The sequence below is a fragment of the Hibiscus syriacus genome, unplaced genomic scaffold (assembly GCF_006381635.1).
Source record: "Hibiscus syriacus cultivar Baekdansim isolate YM2019G1 unplaced genomic scaffold, ASM638163v2 tig00112789_pilon, whole genome shotgun sequence".
Lineage (NCBI taxonomy): Eukaryota > Viridiplantae > Streptophyta > Magnoliopsida > Malvales > Malvaceae > Hibiscus > Hibiscus syriacus.
In genome coordinates this window covers 144,525-168,798 of record NW_024063402.1, presented here as the reverse complement: position 1 = coordinate 168,798, position 24,274 = coordinate 144,525, and the positions used below count along the sequence as shown (strand labels likewise).

Below are 24,274 nucleotides of genomic sequence, written 5' to 3'. Positions count from 1 at the left end.
AAATAATCTCTAACTTATGAGAAAAAATAATCTTTAATTTAGAAAAACATTTTCATTTCAGAAAATGAACCCGCATGGCCATATGTGAACCCGCATGACCAATCTTGACTATTTTTTTGGTCGAGTCAAAATAAAAAAATAAGCCCCTAATTCAAAAATAAAATAAAATATGTAATATAAAATTTATATTAGAATTGTTTTATTAAATTAAACAAACAATAATTTAATATAATGTCAAAAATATATTTAAGTATACAAATACTTATAAAAACATTGACTTCTAGCATTTCCTAATGTAGAATCATTGATTTTAGTGTAAAAATATTATCTCGTGGAAAAACATTTCTTAAATTAAACATCATGTTTAAGCATTTCTAAAATACATATTTTCTTTCTAAAATGAAACATCAGGTACCAAAATATTAAAAAAATCAAGTGACTATTTAGTCAAATCTCATATGTTTTTTTATCTTAAAAAACGTTGAATATGTTTTATTTAGTCAACTAATAAAATTATTGATCAAAATATATACTAAATTTAAAAAATATTATTTTATTTGGTTAAGTTATTGTATATATTTTACACCTAAGTAAGCCCTTACTCTAGGTATACATTAACTAGATTAAAGCTGGAAGACTTATTTTGATATATAAAACAAAGGTGATGGACTTATTTGAATATAAATTAAAAATGAGGGTATATTGTTAAAATATACAAAAATAGAACTTATCTAAAATTATCTCTCCCTTTTTTTATATACTTCTGCCACAAAAACTAGAGAGAATGTGCGAACTTAAATTGTTAAACCCCAAAACAAAAATAAAAACCCCCACTTCACCATTGCCGCCGTATTTGAAAGAGCTCTCACAGTTCTGATCATGGAAGACGGCGCTTCTTTCTTGTTCGCCGGAACTAGCTTCAACAAAAAGAAGTACGCCAGCGAGATCGCCCGGTTTAAGGTGTGTTTGTTCTTCACTTGTTTTTCCACAATTTTACTGTGGAGTTCGTTGTTTAATTGAATATTTTATTCTCTTCGGTTTCGTTTAGGAGAAAAAAGAAACTGAAAACAAATTCGATTATTTGAGCTCGTTCGAACGTGCAAATCCAGATTCAGAGGAAGCTACGGTTTCTACCAAAAAACGAAAGCGTAAACAAGGAGCTTCAGGTATTTCTTTTTCTTTTACCTTTTTTTTAATTTATTAGCTGCTATATTGAATCTCATATTCTGGATTTTTTTTGATTGATTGGAACATAGAAGCGGTGGAAGGATTTAATGTCTTTAAGAGTTCAATAAAAGCATCGGTATCAAGCGAAGTGAATAAAACAGATGAGGAAGAAGATAAACTTTCCAAAGAAAAGAAGAAATTAAACCGAAAATTGGAGGTTTGCTTCTTAAAATCCATGCATGAATTGCAGTTTTGCGTAGTATCTTTGATATAGTTTTCATAATTTTGATGTTGAGATTAGGCTGATTCGATCCTGCGGAAAAAGTATAATATTCATGTCTCTGGGAATAATGTTGCGACTCCACTGAAGAGTTTTGCGGAGTTAAGCTCAGTGTATGTGCTCCTTTGTATTCTGTTTAAAATATTAGTTGACATTGACCTTGTCTTTTGGTTGCATGAGTTGAGATTTTCTTGAATTATGCAGATATGGATGTGAATCTTACTTATTGCAGAATTTTGCTAAACTTGGATTTAAAGAGCCAACACCAATTCAACGGCAGGCTATCCCGATTCTTCTATCTGTATGTTCTTTTATTTACCTACTGCTACTTTTATTCCTTGCATTTTTTTTGGTTGGCAATTAGCCTATGCAGTAAAAATATCAGTATTTGACTGTTTTTGCTTTATATATATTCAGTAAAGTCTTTTACTGGCTGAAAACTGGAACACTTTTGTCATTGTTTGTGAAGGGACGAGAATGCTTTGCTTGTGCTCCAACTGGATCTGGAAAAACCTTGGCTTTTGTATCACCCATGCTTCTGAAACTGAAGGTATCTTTCCTTTGAATAAATTTTAGTAATTTTTTGCTGAAGTTATTGCCAAGTTTTCTGATCAATTTTCTTCATCTATCAGCATGCATCAACTGAAGGCGTTAGGGCTGTTATTTTGTGTCCCACTCGTGAGCTAGCTGCCCAGACAACCAGAGAGTGCAAAAAACTTGCAGAAGGCAATAAGTTTTATATGAAATTATTGACTAAAAAGATCATAAGAAGTGGGGATTTATCAAAGCTTCGTTGTGATATACTTATATCCACACCACTTCGCTTGCGTTCAGCTATCAAGAAAAAGAAACTTGATTTGAGCAGGTTTGGGTTATAAATTGTCTTGCCAAAACATTTATTTTCTCATTTTAGATTGTAGAGAGACCAATAGGATGAATGTGTAGGAAAGGAGATGTTAAAAGCTCTTTCGACACTACTAATTATTTGATTATTTCTGGTTTATTATAACTATTTATTTGAATGTTTTTTAGTGCTCATGATTTTGGGAAAACTATGCTTAGAACATCTTGTTTTTATCAGAATGGATAGAATAGTCTGAATGTTTCAAGGTTGAACATTAATTTTGAATCTAAACTGCTTTCTTGATACAAATTTTCTCTCTTCAGGGTTGAATATCTTGTCCTGGATGAGTCTGACAAACTGTTTGAGCTTGGCTTGATAAAGCAGATTGATGCTGTGGTCAAAGCATGTTCTAATCCTTCAATAATACGCTCATTATTTAGTGCTACTTTACCTGATTCTGTTGAGGAACTTGCACGCACCATAATGCATGATGCTGTTCGAGTTATTATTGGGCGAAAGTAAGTACGGGATCATTATCTCTCAACAGTGAAGATGAATCCTCTTTGACATACTTCAACTTTTTTATATTTATCCAGGAATACAGCCTCTGATTCTGTTAATCAAAAGTTAGTTTTTGCTGGAACTGAAGAAGGGAAACTCCTTGCACTTCGTCAGAGTTTTCAAGAGGTATGCCGCTTAAATGGATGTTGAGAATGCAATTTCTCTTGCAATTATGGTCACTTCCCAACATTCTGATATATCATAGACAATCCACCTTATTTACTCTTAGAAATTGTGTTCCGTTATCTTGTTCATGGACTAGTGTCTGACCCATGGATATGGGGACAAGGATCCTTCAAATACATGGAAACCAAAGAAAAGTCTAACCATACCTGTCTTGTATACCTACCCGTTTCCGACACTCGTACACGCCTCTGAGCAACATAGGTTGTACCGATATCCCTTGTTTTATTTATTGCATTAGCAATATTTTGCTTGAAAGGATATGAGCATAAAAAATCCATTTTCTTTTCTTGGTATCCATTTTTTCATCTGGAGTATGTCTTAACCCTATTCTTGCTTTTGTATTCTAACATGCTTGGCAGCAGAAATTGGATCCACCGGTTTTGATCTTTGTCCAAAGCAAAGAACGGGCGAAGGAACTGTATGAAGAGCTGAAATTTGATAATATTAGAGCTAGTGTCATCCATTCCGACTTATCTGAAATACAGGTAAAGGCTATTTCTGTAACATCCGCACTATCGGGTTAGTGACCAAATTGTAAAGTTTTAGAATTTGGTGACTAAAGTAGAAGAATGAAAGAATTCAATGATTATTTGAATATATATATTGAAGGTTATTTGGTAATTATTAAAGGAAATTAAGGGTATTATGGTCATTTGACCAGAAAGATTTTTTATAATTTTTTTAAAGGGTAATAAGCACGTAGGAAGAAGAGTCCAGAGCATTCTTCAGTCTTCTTCCTCCTCTCAACCGTGAAGCTTGGTATAAGGTAAGTGAGTCTTTAGTTGGTTAATTCTTTCGTTTTAAAGCTTGTTTTGATTCTTGGGATATTAAGAAAGATTAAGGAAAGCTTTAGGTGGCTTAAACCTCAAAGATTAACAAGTTATGAGAAATTAAGAAAAATGAGTTTTTAAGTGAATTTTTGATATGGAAGGAGTTAATAGATTGTGAAGTTGAATTTGACTGGTCAAGGATTAAATTAAGAGATATGAAGTGATAGAATGGGTTTTAGAACATGTTGGAAATTTAGTGTGATTCTTGAATGACATGTAAAGGATAGAATTTGGAGTTTAAAGAAGTGATTATGGAGTAGAAATGAGTTTAAGTATGTGTTTGAAAGTTAGGAATATTAAAGGGAATGAAGTATGATATGTTGAGCTGAAAATGAAGGATTTTCGAGCTCAAAATATGATTTCTGGGCAAGGGGAATCGGTACCCATTCAAGGGGAACCGATACCCCTTCAAACGAACAAGAATTTCCAGTATGTCATGGGGGAACCGATACCCCCATAGGGGGGAACCGATTCCCCCTAAAGGAAAATTGGGAATATGGGTTTAATTAGTTAGTTTAAGTTGCTAGTATCCAATTACAAGGTGTAGGTATCTAATGATGGTCTCGAAATGTACGTTTATGTAGATTCTACGCATAAAGCAATTCCGGAACGTTTGGCAAGTAAGATCGATCAAGGGAAAGATAAGAGATTGGAATTGACTAGTGAGGCCCAGGTGAGTGCATATTCGATAGTATATGATGTGCGATGGGAATAAGACTTGCGATGAGTCTATTTCCTGAAGTGTTACACATGAATGCATGATTAAAGACATGAGTTGAATATGCATGTATGTATGCTTGATTATATGGATCGATCTGTTCTTTTGTGTTAGATGATAAAGTATAAGTAATTACATAAGAAAGGTTATGAATTAGATGAGATGTAAACTATGTGATCATAGTAAAATATAATTATATTATTATATGATAAGTGAAATAAGCTGGATAATATTGATCTATAGGATGAAGTGAGAATAGTACACTAACTAGGAGATTTGAACATAAATGATAAGATGAATATATAAGATAAGCTAGATGGGAAAGATTCATATGTTTAAATAAAGCTATAACACATAGGTTGAATGATAGAAATTTGTGAAGTTATATGAGAATATTATACGAGTTATATGAAATTGAATTAAGTAAACAGATTAGATTATACATAAAGAAATAATAGAAGTGAGATGTGTTTATAAGTCTGACAGAGATGAATATGAATATGAATTATAAGAGTGCTATATTATTTATATTATGATAAATCTTGAGGATATATATATATATAGATATGAAATGAAATGAAATGAGTTATATGAATACATAATTATGTGATGAAATGGTGGATTACCTGAACATGTGAATATATATATAGGTCTAAGAGAAGGCATAAGATTAAGATATAAGCAATGTGACTATAAGTATATATATGTGCTCTAAGTGATATGACTTATAGGTATTTCTATTAATATGTTACATAATATGTTATGGATGTTAAATGAATTATGTGATGGTATAAGAAATGATATGAAATATATATATATATGTGAAAACAAGTATATGTTATGAGATAAGACTTATGACTATAAGCTACGGGAAAGTGTTCTAGGTGTTTCGATGTATTATATGAAGTATATGATCTTATGTGAACAAGATATGATAAGTATGTTTATATGAATAAAGGTGATTGGGTGAGAAATGATAAAAATTATATGAAAACATGACATATGTGACATGTGAATTATATGGAAATGATCTACGTGTAAGTGAACTACGGGACTATGTGATCATATGAAAAGAAGCTATGTGATAAGTGATATGTGAAAGTGAATTACAAGTTTATGTGAATATTTGAAATGAAATAAATGATAACGCCCATGTTATGTGTCATGAGAGCTAGGGGTATAGTTGGCATGCCAAGAGTCGAGGGTCTACTCGGTTCTTTAGGACATATGTATATCCTTTGGAACCTGTGTGAAGTCTTGAAAGACACATACTTGATCCATAGTATATGTATATGATTCTTAAGGAATTCTATGTGGTCCTTATGGACATCATTATATGGCACTACGGTGCAATTCTACGGGCACTTCGGTGCAATTCTACGGGGCACTTCGGTGCATTTTATACGAGCTGTGGTGACAGCATAGTGCACAACCTCTATAGACTCACATATCGATAGTTCTCACATATGTACATGGGCTAATCCAGAGATATGAACAAATATAAGTTAGTGGTATGATAAATGCTATAGAAATGATATGATGTTGCGTGTGCATAGTGTTTGATTGAAATAGTATGTGATTATATGATAAACTGTTAATGATGAAGTATGTGTATGCATGTATTTACTGCAATTAATCTGATATGATTTATACGATATGAAAAATGCATGAAATTGCTGTAACATGATAGAATAGATCATGCATGTATCAATATAGGTTTTAAAGTGCATTATAAGTTGTTATGCCTCACTAAGTCTTCGACTTAGCGTGTGATTGTTTCACACGTAGGTTTCGAGAAGAGTAAGGAGTGATGCGGGGCAAAACAGATCAGTTTTCCTTACCAAAAGATCAGATCAGAAATATTTGACAAAGTATGTTTTTGGTTATGTATAAAGTGTTGGCATGTAATAAGTCATTAAGTACGAGCACTCTGATAAAGTCTGTATTTTGTTTTAAATAAAGTTTTAAATTTCCCGGGATTTTTCTTAAGAGTCAAGGTTTAAAAAGTCAATGTGACACTTCGGACTCGTATCCGGGTCGGATACGGGTTGGGGGTGTTACAATTTCCATGCTTATTAACCATGCGGGATTCATTCTTGTTTTGTTTTCCGCCCGCACCAACAGAAGAATTCTAATTTTTAAATTTACTTGGTCCGGACATCTTATAATTTGAATGCAGCGTGAAAATGTTGTTAATGACTTCCGGGCTGGCAAAACATGGGTTTTGATTGCCACTGATGTCATTGCCCGTGGTATGGATTTCAAGGGTGTCAATTGTGTGATTAATTACGATTTTCCAGATTCCGCTGCTGCTTACATTCACCGAATCGGTATGCTGCAGACCTTGCTTGTTAAACAGATGGAAATAGATTTTTTTTGTGTGTGGTTATTTTAACCAAGTTTAATTGATGTCTCACATAGGTCGGTCCGGTAGAGCAGGGAGGACCGGAGAAGCTATTACTTTCTACACAGAAGATGATGTTCCGTTTTTGCGTAACATAGCTAATGTGATGTCAGCATCTGGCTGTGAGGTCCCATCCTGGATCATGGCCATGCGTAAGCTAAGGTGGAAGAAGCATCGGCCAAAACGAGAGTCGATTTTAACTATACCAGATAATGTGGAAGATTAAACGATTTGCACCAGTTTTTTCGTACTTTTATCGTAGAGCTCTTTATTTCATAACTTCTTGTCTTATTGGATTTTTATCCGTTTGGTGCTCCAACCATTGCGGTGAAGATTATTTATGCCTCGATCGAGACCAAACCAGTGCGGTGAAGATTATTAATGCCTCGATCGAGACCAAAACAGATTGTTGTAGGTTTTGGGGTCAATGTTCCTACAATTTTTTATTTAGGCTATTGTTATCAAAATGCAAGACATTGTAGAGAGCTGCCCTTCCATCAGTATATGTTAAAGGCCTCCACCCTGCTTAAAAGTTACAGTTAATATATACGTGGTATTCTTATTTTCTTCTTTTTTAAAATAAGCTCATCAAGTATGTTTTGATTTTAAAAAAGAAAACTATTTGTAGTTAAAATTAGCAGAACATATTTTAAAGACTTACGGTTTAGATAAACTAAAAATATCAAATAAAAGTCAGTTTATGTTTTTTTATGCAAGGGAAAAGCATCAAATATAGAGATCACTGAATTACAGGTTTTTTATAAAGTTAATTTTTATTTTACTCTGTCTGTTTCGAAGTTTATGGTTCTTTCCAAAATTATACCCTTCAAGGTTTTATTTTTTTGGAAGTGAAACCATGCGTAATCAAAATTAACATAGGAAGCTACAATAGCAGAAATATAATATGCTTTGAGCTTAGATTATTATATACGCTTCAAAAAAAAAATTAAGTTCAAGGTTTAAACTTAAATTCTTCCTTTGAAAATATAACATGCTTTATCTTTGCATCAAACCAAGTAATTATAGTTGAATATTTTAATTATCGTATATAATAGATTATTTTTATGAATAACGTACTGAATATGGAATTCATTTCAAATTTTTTTTAATTTTAAGGGGTTTCAGAGTATTATATTTACAAATAGCGAATCCAAATAGGGATGGTCAAAATATCCGAATCTACTGGGTCCCGACCCGATAGGGGTCGGTTTTATTTGGGGGGCTCTAGACGAGTTATGTAGTGAAAAGGCGATATGGAGACGGGTTTAAAGTGAAAAATACCGACACAAACCGGTTATATATATATATATATATATTATATTTTAATAATTTTTATTTTTATATTATTTTTATATTATTAAAATATATTAGGTTTTTGGGGAGGGACGGATTCGGGGTTTTAGTCTAAAAATCAGAGCAGGTTCGAGGTAAGAAAAAACTCAAAATTCCTTGGGATGGGTCGGGTTGGGTTTTACATATATGTTTTCGGGTCGGGCCGGGTCTGTCAAAAACCCACCCCGCCCTTCCTCGTGTCCATCCCTAAATACAAATATCATATTCGTTTTACATTTTTTTAAGATTTTAGGTAATTTTTTTCTTCATATTCAAATTTGGATATTTTAGATGCCCTTCAATTATGATATAACCTCCTACACCCGGCCTATGCGTTTCGGCTAAGTCTAGCGGATTACAATAAAGATTCTGAAAGGCATTTTTCCAAAAACCTTATTCAATAATTTAAAATCATATTACAAATGACCTTTATATAAAAGTATATAATAATTAACTATAAAAACTAAATTCGTAAATATAAAACATGAAAGAGACCAGATAAAATATTACATGAAATAAATCTGTAGCATCGAAAATCAAATATCAGTAACAAAAGCAGAATTCGTCATAAAACGATAAATACTTCAAAAATAAGGTACATGTCACCATAATTAAAAACAGTTCAGAAGACAGAATATTACAACAAAATACTCTGAACTAAATGTATCAATCCTCCAAGTGCCTGATACGGAGTGTCTAATCCGAGAGTATCTGAAAGGAGTAAAACAGTTTGAAAAGTGAGCTAGAGGCTCAGTGTGTCCCAACAGTGCAGAAATAAAAACATACAGTTATGATTTTTAAAACCAGTACAGATCACAATCATTAAAACATCTTAGGAGTTTTTAATTTAAAAACTCTGCATCGTCCTCCAACCGAACGCCATGTGCAGATCCCCAGAAATGCACAACCTAAGGGAGTACCTTGGGGCCTGCGAGCCTACCCAAGACAATTCTCGGGGCCACTAAGGCTTACCTAAGAAAATTCTCAGGGCCGCAGAGCCTACCCAATGCTCAACTTAGGTCCATAAGAAATTATCAATCGGTGCTGAACCTATCAGAGGAATTACCAACAGCGACTGAACCTATCAGATAATGGGGGCATGGGGTTTTATATTTTTACTCGGGTATAGAAAGAGTGTTGCTAGAAATATATTTTTATAATATAAAAAATAAATATAGAGCACTAAGCGTAAAATAATGGGGGCATGGGGTTTTAAACATTTAAAAAAATGTTGGTGGAAGATAATAGATTAATCACCATGGGATTTAAATATTAAAAAAATGTTAGTGGCGAACAATGGATGAATCACCATGCCATAATGTATTTTTTTTATTATTTGAAATAATAGAAGGTTGGTTTTATTTTTAAATGTGGATGATTATCATGTTTGGCAGATTCATCTTCCCCGTATGTTAAACTCATTTTTCCTCATTTAAGCTAGCTTCCTCCCCTCCTCCTCCTCCTTGTTCCGGCCGGTGGTGGACAGCACCGCCACCTCCATCAGGTGCGCCTGACCTCTGCGAAGCGATCCCGACCAACCTCGCTCTGAAATCGGTCACAGATATGCTGAATCGAGAAGGGAAATAGACACTCAAAACCCCAATCGTCGTTTTGATTTTGTCGATTCTGGCCATTTCAACGACCGTCTTGTTTCACCGCCTCGATTTCAAACTCCTCATAGCTTTCCGATCAAAACCCAGTAGGTAGGTTGAGTTGAAATTGACGTTTCGTCTGTCCGCTGTAAGTAAAGTCAGATCGTTTAATTTCGATAATATTTCAGTGTTTTAGCTTGAAAACATATTATAGTTGGTGTTGGTTTAGATTGTTGTAGCTCAGGGAGTAACTGAACGTTGACCCGACCCGACCGTTGACCCGATCCGTTGACCTGACTAGAGAAATATGTAAAACATTCGGGTGATATTTTTGTAAATATTTTTAAAAGAGTGCCTAATACGTAATTAATTTCTGTTTGGTGCTATTTTGTAAATATTTTTAAAAAGAGTGCCTAATACGTAATTAATTTCTGTTCGGTGCTATTTTTGTAAATATTTTTAAAAGGGTATTATTTTTGTAAATATTTTTAAAAGGGTGTTAGTTTCGTAAATATTTTTAAAAGGGTGTTAGTTTCGTAAATATTTTTAAAAGGGTGTTAGTTTCGTAAGTATTTTTAAAAGGGTCTTAGTTTCGTAATTAATTTATGTTAAGTTGCTATTTTTGTAAAAGTTGACTGTTGATTGTGAGCACTGTTGACCAGAACTTTGACCAGCGTTGACCAGCTAGTAAATGACCGTTGATTTTGTCCGAGTATACCTATTCTGACATTTTTCGACGTCATGAGTCCGAATCCGAAGTCCGTTTTACCAAATTCAAAACCGAAAGCCTCCGAATTAGCCCGTAAACCTGAAAAAATCATATTTATCTAAGTGCTTTAATTTAGTTAATTGAACTGAATGATCAATGACTAATTATAGTTATGTTAAAGGTACTCGGGGATCTCCTGATTGTTTCACTGCTCGACCCGGTTCCTCCCGATTCGCTCGCCCACGAGAAGTTGTAAATACTCGTATAGTTCTAAAACCATGTTAGTTATTTTGTTTAGAATATTATTCCGAATATAATCCTGTTCTGATATGGCTTAGGTTCCCGTTCAGTCGAAGAGCCTAGTGAAGCTGGTGCTCGATAGATCTTCCGGACTGACCTTATTATCGATGTGTGTTCCTTATGTACAGAATAGATGTTTTAAATATCTATTTGAAATCTCATGTGCACATGATTGTTTTCTCTGATTTGAAATACAATGTTTGATCTGATTTATCTACTGAATGATTTATCTGATTCTGGATTTACTGAAATGTAAAGTATGATTGCCCGACTTATGATTTATGGATATTGGTTTAATAAACTGATGATCTGTCTGAACTCTGAATTACTGTTACTACTGGTTGCCGTCTGAAAAAATGTTTTCTACGGGGTACTCTGGGTTCTGGTATGAAGACTCTGGCATGTTCAGCCGCTGTTGGTAATTCCTATGATAGGTTCAACACCGATTGGTAATTCCTTATGGACCTAAGTCGAGCCTTGGGTAGGCTCTACGGCCCTGAGAATTTTCTTGGGTAAGCCTTAGTGGCCACGAGAATTGTCTTGGGTAAGCTCGCAGGCCCCAAGGTACTCTCTTTGGTTGTGCATTTCAGGGGATCTGCACATGGCGTTCGGTTGGAGGACGATGCGGAGTTTTTAAATTAAAAACTCCTAAGATGTTTTAATGACTGTGATCTGTATTGGTTTTAAAAATCATAACTGTATGTTTTTATTTGTGCACTGTTGGGACACACTGAGCCTCTAGCTCACTTTTCAAACTGTTTTACCCCTTTCAGATACTCTCAGATTAGACACTCCGTATCAGGCACTTGGAGGATTGGTACATTTAGTTCAAAGTATTTTGTTGTAATATTATGTCTTCTGAACTGTTTTTAATTATGGTGACATGTACCTTATTTTTGAAGTATTTATCGTTTTATGACGAATTCTGCTTTTGTTACTGATATTTGATTTTCGATGTTCCGGATTTATTTCATGTAATATTTTATCTGGTCTCTTTCATGTTTTATATTTACGAATTTAGTTTTTATAGTTAATTATTATATATTTTTATATAAAGGTCATTTGTAATATGATTTTAAATTATTGAATAAGGTTTTTGGAAAAATGTCTTTCAGAATCTTTAATGTAATCCGCTAGAGTTAGCCGAAACGCATAGACCGGGTGTAGGGGTTACAAATTTGGAGTAGAGTACTTACGCATTCGAAAATCAAATTTATTTCACTTTTTAAAATTTTAAGGAATATTCGGCTAAAACATTAATTAAGTAAAATTTAATACAAATAATATTTGGATTTTGAAAGGATTAGAATGAAGAAATCCAATTTATTATTATCCTTATAACACACCTAAAATGCTATGCTTATTAGTAATATAGGCAAAAATCTTTATCAACTTGTTTAAAGAAAAAATATTAAACTATTCATAATCGATTTAATAAATATTCATAATCAGATCTAAAAACATTTAAGATATGATTTTTAAAAGATATGAGTCGATTAAAACCGAGACTAAGAAATGCTGGATTTTGACATTCTATAATATTTGGAGTGTGTGGCACTACATAAAATCACAAAGCATGGGAGCACAGCTCTTGCATTCAAAGCAATAAGCTCTTCGGAGCCTTCCGATGAATCTTTAGGCAAACTCGCCACCGAATCGAACCCGCCTTCTCGTTCTTCAACAAGTCCGAGCCCTCGTTGGTGACACCGAGCAACCCTTCCGGCAATTACTCGGCAAACAACAACAGCTTTCCTAGCACAAATCTTATTATTAACACGGCATTCCTTCATAACTCTCCGATGCGCTCGTCGGCTATCGTTGCTTAACGCCACCGATTCTTCGCCCGCCGAGCCGACCAGCCGGACCATTCTGCAAACCCCGCAACTTTCCTTGCTACAAATCCTTGACAACTCATTGTTACCTAAGGAACAAGTAACAATGGCACCATGGAACCTTAACAGCTCATTGCCATCAACAGCCAATCTCCGAGAAACATTTGCAGACTTGGATTTAACAATCTCCTTATACTCTTCAAACCTCTTCAGAACACCGATGTTATGATTGATCTTCAATATTTTCTCGATTTTGGGCCCGGCTTTATCGTCCCAACCGGACTCGAACATGGCTTCCACGACTCGAAAAGCCGGGTCCTTTTCGCAGAGGTTCGAAACCAGACACGAATCTGTGCTGCTCGTTGAAGGGACACGATTGGGGTGTGTTAATGTTGTGTTCATGTTGGAACAAGATGAAAAAACAGAGGTTCTGGGAAATGAAGAACAGGTCCAAACATCCTTTTTGGTGTTGGATTTTGATGTATTTTCTCTATGTGAGGAAGATGGTTTTGATTTGGGTTTAAAGCATTTAATGGAGGAACTGGGATGACAGACCAGAGCAGCCATGGAAGCAGCCATTAAGATCTTTTCAGACATTTTTGTTTCTCTAAGAACACCAGAGCAGCATGGAAGCAGCCATACATACATATATATATTTGGAACACCCACGAAATCTGCAGAGACTTTAATGCATTGAATGTAAAAAAATGGCATGAAACTTACATGTTTAATGGGAGATTATAATTGCTTGAATTTGATTTCATTCTGATTTGTTTATGATTATAATTATTTAATGTATAGATCAATTAATTTAATTTTGATATTATAATTATTTAGTATAAAAGAAATCCTTTTTTATCCAATCCACTTTAATATATCAGGATTTTAACATTAGTCCTTGCAAGTTTTAAAATTTAAACATTAAATATTTTAAATCAAAAATTTTTATTAGTCAATATATTATAGTAAATAAATTATAGATTTAATTCATATCTCTTATAATTTTGTTATATTATCCTTAACCATTTAAATCAATTTAAAAATTTTAAATTTCAAAATCTATAAAGACTAAAATTAATCACATTAAAACACAAAATATAACCACAACTTACGATTAATAACAGAGTTGGACTGTTTTAACACACATATATATATATATGATAATAACTCTTAAAGCCAAAACATCTAGAAATATTTAATTAATTGGTGTTACAAGTTAATCAAATATTAATTTAATTAGAATAAATTTAAAAATAATCTTTAAATGATAATAAATATTATAATTTATTTTACCTTTTTATCTATTTTATATAATATTTAAATAAAGAGTAAAGTACACAAATGGTCCCCTTACTATAGGGTACAACTTTATTAAGTCATTTGACTATTAAAAGTAATAAAATGGTTCTCTGACTATAGAATATTGTTTTGTTAATTCTCTTGACTAGTAAAAGTTACAAAATGATCACTCGACTATTCATTATATTCCAAACTCATTCTTTTTCGTTAAAAAATGGTGGTTGTTTAAGCTGGACATCAACATGATGACTGTAATATAATAATCATTTGAGATTCTATGAAAAGATTTTATCATATCACAATAAAAAAATTAACGTTCAACTCAAAATACTGTCCATTTATTAATGGAAGAAAGGACGAGTTTGAAACATAATAAAATAGTCGGGTGACCATTTTGTAAATTTTAATAGTCTAAGGACTCAACAAAGCAACACTATATAGTCAAATGATCATTTTATAACTTTTAATAATTGAGTGACTTAATAAAGTATTATCCTATAGTTGAGGGACCATTTCTATACTTCACCCTTAAATAAAATAATTAACATTAATCATTTAAATACAATTTAACTATATAATATTATTTTTAGGGTAAATTACAAATTTGATAACTGAACTTTCATGCAATCCCTATTTTACTCACTATACTTTCAAAATTTTCAATTTGTTCACTCAACTTTTAAATTGCTCCTGTTTTGGTCACTAAACCATTAAATAGCTAACGATGTTATGGCATGTCAATCTCTACAAAAACTATGTAATTTTATATCCTACAAAAAAATAAGAGTAAATTACAAATTTGATAATTGAACTTTCATATAATTCCTATTTTACTCACTGTACTTTCAAAATTTTCAATTTGCTCACTCAACTTTATAGATTTATGTTGGGGTTAGAAAAACGGATGGTCAACGGAGGCAACGATAGTTAAAGGGAAAATCAACTGGGTTTTGGTCGGAAAGAGGAGAGGACTTCATCAGTGGCGACAGTGAGACGAACTAACGGTTGGGGTGTCGGAAAACGATGAAAACCGATGGGAAGCTTTGGTTTCCTGACGAACCTTTGAAGGCGGGGAGCCTTGATGTTGACCTCCAGGGTTTTGATCGCTGTGGCCTGACGCACACACTCGTACTGGCGGTGAAGGTCATCATTCAATAGCGACTGAGATCAATGGCAAGTCATCAAATGTTTTCCTATGATTTTACAATGAACGATGGGCTTTCATCAAATGTGAAGGGCATGGCTTCGATCGGGAGGCGACGACAATGCTGTTGGAGGTAGTGGTGTGAGCCACCACTGGTCGGAAATGGTTTTGGCAATGAGGGCAGCGGTGGAAGATCGTTGACAATGAGAAGTTTAATGGCAGAGTGAGAAAAATTAAAATTTTTGATAGTACGATGAGTAAAATATGAATAATATGAAAGTTTAATTGTCAAAATTGTAATTTATCCTAAGCCACGTCATAGCATCCGTGGCTTTTAACGATTAAAAACTATTTCTCTAAGCCAAACCATAACGGCGTGAGAAGTTTAACGGTAAAGTGACAAAAAAAACTCAATTTATAAAGTTGAATAAGCAAATTGAAAATTTTAAAAGTATGATGAGTAAAATAGGAATCATATGAAAGTTCAATCGTCAAATTTATAATTTACCCATTTTTTTAAAAGGACATGTTATCTTATTATACATGCACCATCGTGTCTAGGGTTAAGTCTCTTGAAGGTTTCAACACTTAGCGGCTACTCCTTTCCGCTTACAACTTCAATCCATAACAGTCTCTCTAATTCTCAGCCAACATGGGGTGCTTTTTCTTCTTAATTTTTGCTAAAATAAATGGCATTTCTTCTCTATTGCTTAGCTTGTCTGTGTTTCTTTTTCATTTTGAAGTGTTTAAGCTATTCCTGGAATGGTCTTTTTTTCACGAGAATTGTTGGTTTTTAAATCTGGGTTTTGGATCTTTCAATCCTTTACTAATTATGTTTTTAGCTATGATATAGATTTTGGTGTAAATAGTTATCTTATGAGTATTTGAATACTATGTTATTCGGACTTGGGTTTTGAGAATCGGATGCAGGATATATTCGATATTTTCAAACTTGTTTTGATGTACTTGGAGGGTCATAATTTATAGTAATATTCAAATGTGTTGGACACAATACTGCAAAGAGAAATTAGAAATTAGAGTAAGATGGGTGATAAAAAAAATCGTTATTGTTATTCAACCGTGTATTTAGATTAAATATTATTTTATAATCATTCTATCAATGAGTCATGTTTTATTTCAGGAAGACACGTGGAATGGGAGCCGGACGTAAGCTGAGGACCCATCGCAAGTGAAAATAAAATACACAAAAATCCAATTTTTTCAGAAAAATAAAAACAATTATTGGAAAAAATTGTGCACAAAAATTATCCAGAGAATTTGCCTTGTTATCAATGAATCGGAAGCTAAATATTGTGATAAACCGATTAAACTTGATCACTAAATCACAAAATTCATTACTAATTACCGAAAAAGCAGCTAATGCTAATTGAAATTACGTTTATTGATCAATTTCAAGCATCATTGGAAAAAATGGTACAAAATGTAGAGAAATCAATGGAACATGAAAGTTCAAGAGGAGATGATAAATGGAAACCTGAGATAGATTCAATGAAAGGCGTATCGATGAGGTAATCGTCTTCGGCCGTAACGTCGATGAGGCACAATCCTTTGATATCGAAATCGCTCTGTAACTCATAATCCCACTTTTTTTTTATTAAAAACAAATGAAGATTTAAAATTAACAAATCGAATCAAAGAATTTGATCATGGAGATGGGAAATGGAGGAGAGACGAAAGGAGAAAGGAGAAAACGGAAGTTGATTTATTTTTATTTTTGAATTTCGGAGAAATTTGGCGGTTCAAATGTAAATTAACTAATTATAGGATTAAGAAAATAATTAAGGAGAGTCGACCGTAACTATGAATACATTGCGATTTGCGTTGAATTATGTGATAATATGAGTTGGATTTTCTGTTTTCGTACTTTCTTTGATGTATATGATTAGAGATGGATATAGACCAGATTAGTTTTCTAGTCTACTCGAATCTAACTAAAGAATTATACTTCCTACTCATCAATCGATCTGAATTTAAGAAAACTTTATCCGACTCAAAATTCAATCCGATTTTACCGAAAAATAAAGAATAAACGATGAACAATGCAAGGAAAACATTTCAATAACATAACCATCAGACCAACCAGTCTTGTTAAGTATTTCATACTTTGTTCTCAACAATCAAAAGGAAATAGAAATGCCACCACCAAAACAAAACTGATACAATTAATCGTCTAGAGCAGAAAACTAAATTCACTGAGACACTCCCAACCACTTAGAGAAGTTCTCGAACTCGGTGTAATCACTGTCGGAGATCATGGTTTGATACCATGCTTTGCCAGCCGACTTGATTGCCGATGCTTCCTCCTGAAAGGAACGAGAAGAGGCAAAAGGAAGAAGAACGGGGTCAATAAACCAACATGGAAATTGAGAAAACATCAATCTCGCCCGAGAATGTAAACAAATGCAGGAACCAACTTGAATCTTAGAAAGATGCAAACATTCGACTTCATAATTTGAAAACCACCAATATGACTCCAGTGAGAAAGATAACCAAAGGGTGCCCATTTTAATTCACTTTGAGCCTCATCTCATGCTCAACATAAGGTGAAAAAACAGTGCTTAGTACTCATCTAGCATATGACCAAATGAAATGGCTCAAATTAAGTAAACAAATAGAAAAAACTAAGACTCCCACCACTTCCATTATCCGGCCAAAATCACGTGAAATTATAACATAGAGAAGGAGATGATGCAGGGACACATGACTCAAACAAGAGAAAGAGAACCACTGGATGCTATCACACAGCACGTATCAAGCCCAAAGTCATGCTCAACATAAGGTGGAAAAATCAATGCATAATACTCATGTAGCATATGTCGTAGGCAATGGCGTGAGTCAAATAAACAAGTAGCACAACACAAAATAAGAGTCCTCCCACTGCCTCCCTTTCTCTCAACAAAACCACTAAATGCATGCAAGATATGTGCATCATATGAATAGTTTCGAAGCATGATTTTAAACAGAGTTGCAGCAGCAATAGCAACTTATCGTATAGTACATCAGTCAATCAAATAAATACTTGGCATTAAAAAGCAGAAATGGTTCCTTTGATCATATAAATCAAACTCAAGACCAGCAAACAAAGCGTCCCATTACATTAAGCATTAAATATAATTCTATAATGCATCAGCCTAACACAGAAAAGTGCAATTTTCAACATTAAGAAATTGAAGAGCATGTCAGAAACAGAATCTGTATACCTTAGAAATAGGCTTCCTCTTCTTGTCAAGCTTCTCCATCTTGGCCTTAACACGTTGTGCCTCAGCCAAAAGTGACATCCTCTTAGCAGTCTTCGCATAAGGGTTCAACTTCAGCATAACATTCAAGTTCTTGAGTGGATTCTTCTTCATTGGTGCCCTCTTGACCTCCTTCTTGATCGGCTTAACGACCGACTGAACCTCATCAGAGTTAATGATCCTACCAAGGTCAGCATTCACCATTTTAGAGCGAGGCAAAACGTACCCTTTCTTCTTCTCAGAAGGCTTATCAAATGACCCGTAAATCGAGTCAAGCTTCTCGTAAGCAGATTTGGTCCAAACAATGAACCTTCCAAGGTGTCCACCAGGAGCGAGTTTCAACAGGTTAAGCCTCTCCACATTGACAATCTCGACACCAGGAATGTTTCTGAAAGCTTTAACGAGCTTCGCCCCTTCGGTTCCGTAAACAATCAATGGACCTTTACGGGAAATGTACCTTATTTCCCTTTTCCGGGTCGGATCCCTTGGCTATCCTTAGCCTTTTCCACATCCGGATATGCTCCGACCTGTTTCAAAACCTTAATTGCAGCCGAAGTTTTCTCCACGCTCTCCACAGCGTCCGATATGACCAAAGGCATCTCAGGGACAGCCTCAATGCGGTGCCCACGTGCCATTAAGAGAGAAGGAATAGCAGAGGCAGCGATGGCCGAGGCCACGGCGTACCTCTTCTGGTTGACGTTGATTTTCCGGTGCCAGCGGCGCCATATCTTAGTAGGAGCAAACATGCGGCCACCACGACACATGTTTCCGAAAGCACCTTGACTGGCACGGTGAGTACCGCCACCAGGAACACGCGGGATACGTGAGACGGCACGTCCGGTACCCCAGGATTCAGCTGAGGTTTGGTGACCAGCACGCTTGGAGACGGCGTAGGGTTGGCGGCGGTTCTTGGAGATGTTGTCGTGGACGAAGGTGACGATGTCGGGTCGGATCGAGGCTTTCATGACATCAGCGAGAGGGACGGTAGGGGTAGCGTCGGTAGCCATGTCGGATTCTATGGTTTGAACCGAAACCAGAGGTCGGGCGGCGGCGGTTGCCATTGTTAGGGTTTAGGTTGTGGGAAGTGGGAAAATGAAGTAAAATGCTACAAAGTGAACACCAAGCAGCAGCTAGGGTTTTAGGAGTGTGGATGTGCTAAGTAAATATGGTAGGTTCGGATTGTTTGGATGTGGAAACTACTCTATTCCGTCTTCGAATGGGCTAATCTGAATAAACTTCAGCTTATGGGTCATGAATATGTCAATAAAACGACTAAATATTGAGCCCATATAAGCTATTTGTTTTTCTTCAGATGAGGGTCTGATTTAATTGAAGTTTAAACTTAACTTATATTAAGTTTAAGATTTAATTCTTTTTCATTAAGTTAAAGCGATTACAAAGTATTATATGTTCTAAATACTCCTAATCATTTGACAATAAACATTTTTAAGAAGGGACTATGAGTTGATTCATATGTATAATAATGTGGCATGCATATACTTGAGAAAAAGGAGGTAAGTTTTAGACTGAGTAGATAAATATTTAAACTTGAAGTATAAAGAAGCTGGCCACAACATCTTCATCTCAGAACAAGAGCTTTCATTTTCTCTTGTTCTTGCTCCCAAGCAACAATGCGAAGTAAAACAAAATCCTGAAGAAAAATCCCCATGCAACGATGATCCACAGGCAATTCCATTTGCTTATGTCGGTTACACCCTGCTGCGCCAAAAGATCTTCGCCAGTCGTCACACAGGTGGAACCGGTGATGTTGACGCCCAACACGCCGCTCATGCTCTGCAGCAGCCTCAGTTTCAGCGACAGCGGCACGGACCCCAGCGGCGTGTTGTCGAACATTTGAACTCCTCGGACGAAGCATTTCGTCGGATCGTCGAACTCGTTCTGCAGAACAGCTTCGTAAGGGTATTTAACTAAAGAGATGTAATGGAACCAGATCCAGTACGCGGGTATTCGATCTCGAGAAATGAAGAATCCACTGAATAACAGGAAATAGGCTAAGATGGCCACGACCACCGTGAAGCCTATCATAACATGGGAGACGACGCCGGAGAGGAATGTCACGAACGAGCTTCCGGCCCAGAAGGAGGCCAAGACTGTCAAGAAGAAGAAGAAGAAACCGGAAAGTCCGCCTGCAAGTCCGACCGCCCAAAAGGTTATTGCGGCGAAGGCCATGGAGAGGATGATCAGAGATGGGATGGAGATTAGAGAGTGAGCCAAAACGTAGGACGACCGGCGATAAGCATTGTAAGCTGTTTCTCTCATGAAAATGTAGCGTTCTTGGAGGAAAACCGGGATTGCTTCGGCGCATGTGTAGAACGTCGTCGACATGGCGAAAGCGAAGAAGCCTAAACGTTCTTGGACGCCCTTTGGTGAATTGTCTAGCTTCCAAAACATGGTGGCTAAGATTATTCCAGTGACGACGACCGCACCTAATCGAATCCCGAACAGTTCAGGCATTCTTCTCGAGTTCAACATCGATCTTTTCGCGATAACTATCATTTCGATCCAAAGTGGATTTGCAAAAGTAGGCACCGAGGATGTTAAATTGGAATCGTTTGTTGCACCGGAGACCAGTTTTCCTTTAGAAATACTTGCACTGATTGCATCTTTGAGTGAAAGATTTGATTTCATGGAGAATCCATTTCTTTGATTCTTTCTAGCCTGCCATGACTTGTTGAATTCAACTAATCCTTCGGTTCCACCAGGAGTTTCTTCGAGCTCGCGAATCAGGTCGAGAGCGAACTCGGTCTTATTTTCATTATCCGGTATCGGATGACCGAATTCGTCAAAGAAAGATGGTAACATCTCCGGCGAGCCACCGTAAACAGTGTTTCCATGTGAAAGGAAAATCAAGCGATCGAGCAAATTCAAAATCCTGTAACTTGGCTGATGAATCGACATGATAACAATGCTTCCGCTTTGAGCAATTCGTTGTAAGACCTTAACCACCATGAACGCGCTGGTCGAGTCCAACCCCGAAGTCGGTTCATCGAGAAACAAGACGATAGGGTCATGGATTATGTCGATCCCGATCGAGACCCGCCTTCGTTCCCCTCCGGAAACACCTCGGTGCCCTTCGTCGCCGATCACCGTCTTAGCTGCGCTTCTCAACCCCAGCTGATCGATCAAAGCTTGCACTCTAGCCTTCTTCTTCGTCTTCGAAAGCGACCTCGGAAGTCGGAACTCGGCGGAAAACATGAGCGTCTCTTCCACGGTGAGCATCGGAAAAAGAAGATCATCTTGCATTACATAAGCCGAAATCACCCTCAAAAGCCTCGATTCCAAAACTTCACCATTCAAGATTAAAGTACCCTTTAAGCTATCTTTAGCAATACGACTCGCAAGTGCATCGATCAAAGTCGATTTCCCAGAGCCACTTGCACCAAGCACCGCCATTATTTCTCCTTCTCGAGCTTCACCGGATATTTCATTCAACAAAACCTTCGTGTTAACCCCATTAGTATCAATCTCATCGCCTTTCTTCCCAAAAAACGGTACCAATCCCATCTTTTTACGAACTTTAACACTGTATGTCAAGTTATTAAAACTAAGAACAAAAGGGTTAGACGACAGGAGTGAACTACACCCATTGCGTAGGTCGACGACTCGGTGATCGACCGGAGAATTCTGGGCGTCATCGACGTGAATTAAGAGCTCGGCTAGCGTGGGAGAAACCGTGGGCTTTTTGGGGTTTTTTGGGGGTTCCATTTGTTTGGAATTGTTAAACAATGGGAGGTCGTCGTCTGTAGTCGTTGGCTTCGCCGGCGAACTCATTGAATCCCCGATGAATGACATAGTGAAAGAAAGAAGGAAAGAAAGAAAACTATGTCAATTAAGAGGGTTGCCTGGAAAATCTGTGATGAGAAGGATTTATAAAAAGGAGAAAAGGTGCGAGAACAACAAGGGTCAATATGTTTGGTGATTCATGGCATCTAACCCTCTCGTTTTAATGCGTTTAAAGTTTATTAGGTAAAAGAAGCTGCGCCGACAACTGCTTTGCCTATACAGTTTTAATTTTTTTTTTTTGTAAGAATGAAGCCGCCAATGATTTTAGATAGGATATTATTAAATAATTGAGAATGTTTAGAATATATATTATTAATCATCTCATTAATAAAATATCTTTATACTCATAAATTTTAATTAATTTGATAAAATATTAAAATTTAAGCACAAATTATTGATATTTATTTAAAATTCATTTTATTTATTTATTTGATAAAATGCTAAGATCTATATGATAGTATGATTAATAACCTTTTATTGAATTTAAATTTAACACTAAATAATTTTTTAAAATTCACGTTTATTGTTTTTTAGCAAAAATATATATTTAACCAATAATATAATTATATCTAATACTTAATTTTAAGTAATATATGAAACCTATTTGATTTTGTACTTGCATTTCGATATTTAATTTTTAAATTTATCATATAATATTTAATTTGATGATTCAGTTAATTGTTTAAAATACTATAAATATTTGTATACTCGTATGTTTAAGTATATTTGATTACAATAATTAATTATTTTCATAAATACTTTCAATTATTCTTTCTGGAAGATTAATTATTCATGTCATGTTTCACTTATTTATATGGATCAGGTCGAAATCATTTCGCCCAAGAAATCAAACCGCAATCTCAATTATCTTTTTCCTTGGATAGAAGTTGAGTTTGTTTACAAGTAATGTACCAAAAACAAAGGAAGCCCAAAAGTCTAAACAAACTAAGCTAATTACCATTGAAATGAAACTAAATTATTATTATTTTTGCATGAAAACAATAATCTTAAAATTTGTTTTTCAATCATTTATGATTAATTCTCAAATTAACATTTATTTACTGATTATACATTTATTCTACGCGACATTTTCGATTACATCTTATAATATGTATTTTTATCCTACTTTTCTTTAAATCAGATTTTAAGCTCAAATCATTGAATTTCAAACATAAATTAAAATTGTCAAAAACGGTTTCTCTTATACTAAATCACACTTTTAAAAGGCATAGTTAGGGACGGACATAGGTTGAATTTTTGGTTCACTTGAATTCTATCCTGAGTATTACACACCGACTCAAAATTTGACTAGAATTTTAAAATCTACAATTAATCTGACACAAATATATTTATAAACTTTTTTTATTAGGTAAAACATGAGCCTAAATAGAAAATAGAGAGATGAATTTGAGTAGAATCAAGTATTTTTTTCACCATCGAAATCTTACCTCATTCTTTACAAATATGATCCAACTTGAACCCGATTTTTAAATAAAAGAATAATTTTATATATTAGATTGGATTAACTCTGGGATTTAGATAAAAAAAATCATCTCTAGAGACGATTAATGTGATGTGTATTTAATACAGATGACAAGTGCTATTAATAAAACAAAGGATAAGAAATTTTATATTGAGAAATAACTTTTATAAGATACTTGTAATATAAAAGAAGTAGAAGAAGAGTGAGGGGTGACCTAAACTGTGCAATGCAAGGCGGGCACGCCTTCATTTTATACACGAAAGCATAGCTGCTTTCTTAAAACCAACAAAAATATTGGTGTTTGGTGATGGGTGTTGTATCTGCTTTTTGTTTGAGTGCCTAACAAGCACTCCTCGCCATTGGTCTTTGCTCTTCATGTTTTCTGTGTGCATCAAGGTTTTCAGCAGGCAAGAAAATGCAGAGTTGAATGATTTACGAGTTAACTCGACTGAGTCAGCATTGACGCCTTACTTGTATAAATTTTAATCTAAGATATGCTTAATATTTTAATAACTCTGATATAAAATTTTAC

At 35.0% G+C, this 24,274-nt stretch overlaps 3 protein-coding genes and 1 pseudogene across 6 annotated transcripts; 1 reads left to right on the top strand and 3 right to left on the bottom strand.

Moving 5' to 3' along the window:
* On the bottom strand, positions 1-19,593 carry LOC120183546 (annotated as a pseudogene).
* On the top strand, positions 771-7,380 carry LOC120183543 (DEAD-box ATP-dependent RNA helicase 57-like). Of its 4 annotated transcripts, none has more exons than XM_039188222.1 (12): positions 771-960; positions 1,049-1,166; positions 1,254-1,384; positions 1,469-1,560; positions 1,652-1,748; positions 1,917-1,997; positions 2,080-2,312; positions 2,615-2,809; positions 2,888-2,978; positions 3,398-3,523; positions 6,766-6,916; positions 7,008-7,380. In XM_039188222.1, the coding sequence occupies exons 1-12, from the start codon at positions 880-882 to the stop codon at positions 7,214-7,216; spliced, it is 1,605 nt and encodes a 534-aa protein (XP_039044153.1). In that variant the 5' UTR covers positions 771-879; the 3' UTR covers positions 7,217-7,380. The 4 variants fall into 4 exon arrangements, with proteins under 4 accessions (XP_039044153.1, XP_039044154.1, XP_039044155.1 ...); XM_039188223.1 differs by having other exon boundaries at positions 3,401-3,523; positions 7,008-7,374; XM_039188224.1 differs by having other exon boundaries at positions 1,257-1,384; positions 7,008-7,367.
* LOC120183529 lies at positions 12,432-13,352 on the bottom strand. The gene has a single exon (XM_039188204.1). The coding sequence runs from the start codon at positions 13,350-13,352 to the stop codon at positions 12,432-12,434; it is 921 nt and encodes a 306-aa protein (XP_039044135.1).
* Positions 19,594-19,950: 357 nt separating the features above from the next.
* Positions 19,951-22,378, bottom strand: LOC120183517 (ABC transporter G family member 20-like). The gene has a single exon (XM_039188196.1). The coding sequence runs from the start codon at positions 22,266-22,268 to the stop codon at positions 20,055-20,057; it is 2,214 nt and encodes a 737-aa protein (XP_039044127.1). The 5' UTR covers positions 22,269-22,378; the 3' UTR covers positions 19,951-20,054.
* Positions 22,379-24,274: the final 1,896 nt, after the last annotated feature.